Source organism: Sinocyclocheilus grahami, unplaced genomic scaffold (genome assembly GCF_001515645.1).
Source record: "Sinocyclocheilus grahami isolate Dianchi unplaced genomic scaffold, SAMN03320097.WGS_v1.1 scaffold11884.1, whole genome shotgun sequence".
Taxonomy (NCBI): Eukaryota; Metazoa; Chordata; class Actinopteri; order Cypriniformes; family Cyprinidae; genus Sinocyclocheilus; species Sinocyclocheilus grahami.
In genome coordinates this window covers 2,144-2,897 of record NW_015514100.1, presented here as the reverse complement: position 1 = coordinate 2,897, position 754 = coordinate 2,144, and the positions used below count along the sequence as shown (strand labels likewise).

The following is a 754-nucleotide window of genomic DNA, read 5'->3' as shown; positions in this document are numbered from 1 at the left end:
TTTTAACTTGTGTACGTCTATCGTGCAGCCACTTTGTTTTAATTTGTATCAAATTTAATATGGCAAGTACCCAGACTATTAAAGTCAATTGCCACATACATTGTCATGACACCTTGAGTTTGGACTACAGATCAGCACACTATAAAAAGCAGCACACTAAGAGCAACGAGTAAAATTCAGCAGAAAAAAAGACTGCCAAGCCAGGACTTTAGGGTTGGTTGAAACAGGCCTCAATTGTCTTCTGCAATGTTTTTGTAACTGAGAAGATTGGAGTTCAGTCTAATTATATGAGGATGTGGGGTACTGAGGGTGCCACCAGTCCATGAGGCGCACGCTGTGGACAGGGTCCAGCACTACCTGCACCCCTTGTTCACCCCTAAACTTCTTCCCTCGGATGACTGGTGAATCCTGGAAATCCAGGCGCACTCGGTGGTGCCTCATGTCTGTGCTCACATTAATGGTGAACTGAAAGACAAGGAGCGAATGATTCATTGGCATTTATGACATCAGCATGACTTGCATTTTCACTGTAAGTAAAACCTTCAACAAAAAGAAATGTGGAAACTTCAGCTTGGTCTAGACCACTATCATTAGATGACTTCCACATTCTAAAAAGAACACAATGCTGAAGTTTCTAAGGCTATAAATTTAGCACTACAAATTTCAAGTGACAGCCAGCACAAAGCCAAAATGTACTAAAATCTGAAACACACTACACAACTTTTGAAATCTGGACAGATTTTCAAACACTAGG

General features: G+C 41.1%; 1 protein-coding gene across 1 annotated transcript in view; it reads right to left on the bottom strand.

Moving 5' to 3' along the window:
* Positions 1-279: 279 nt before the first annotated feature.
* The window catches only part of LOC107578770 (transmembrane protein 183A-like), a 2,510-nt gene continuing 2,035 nt past the window's right edge, over positions 280-754 (bottom strand). Inside the window, exon 5 of the mRNA XM_016264690.1 lies at positions 280-465. Coding sequence (XP_016120176.1) covers positions 280-465 — 186 coding nt within the window. The remainder of the gene's footprint in view (positions 466-754) is intronic.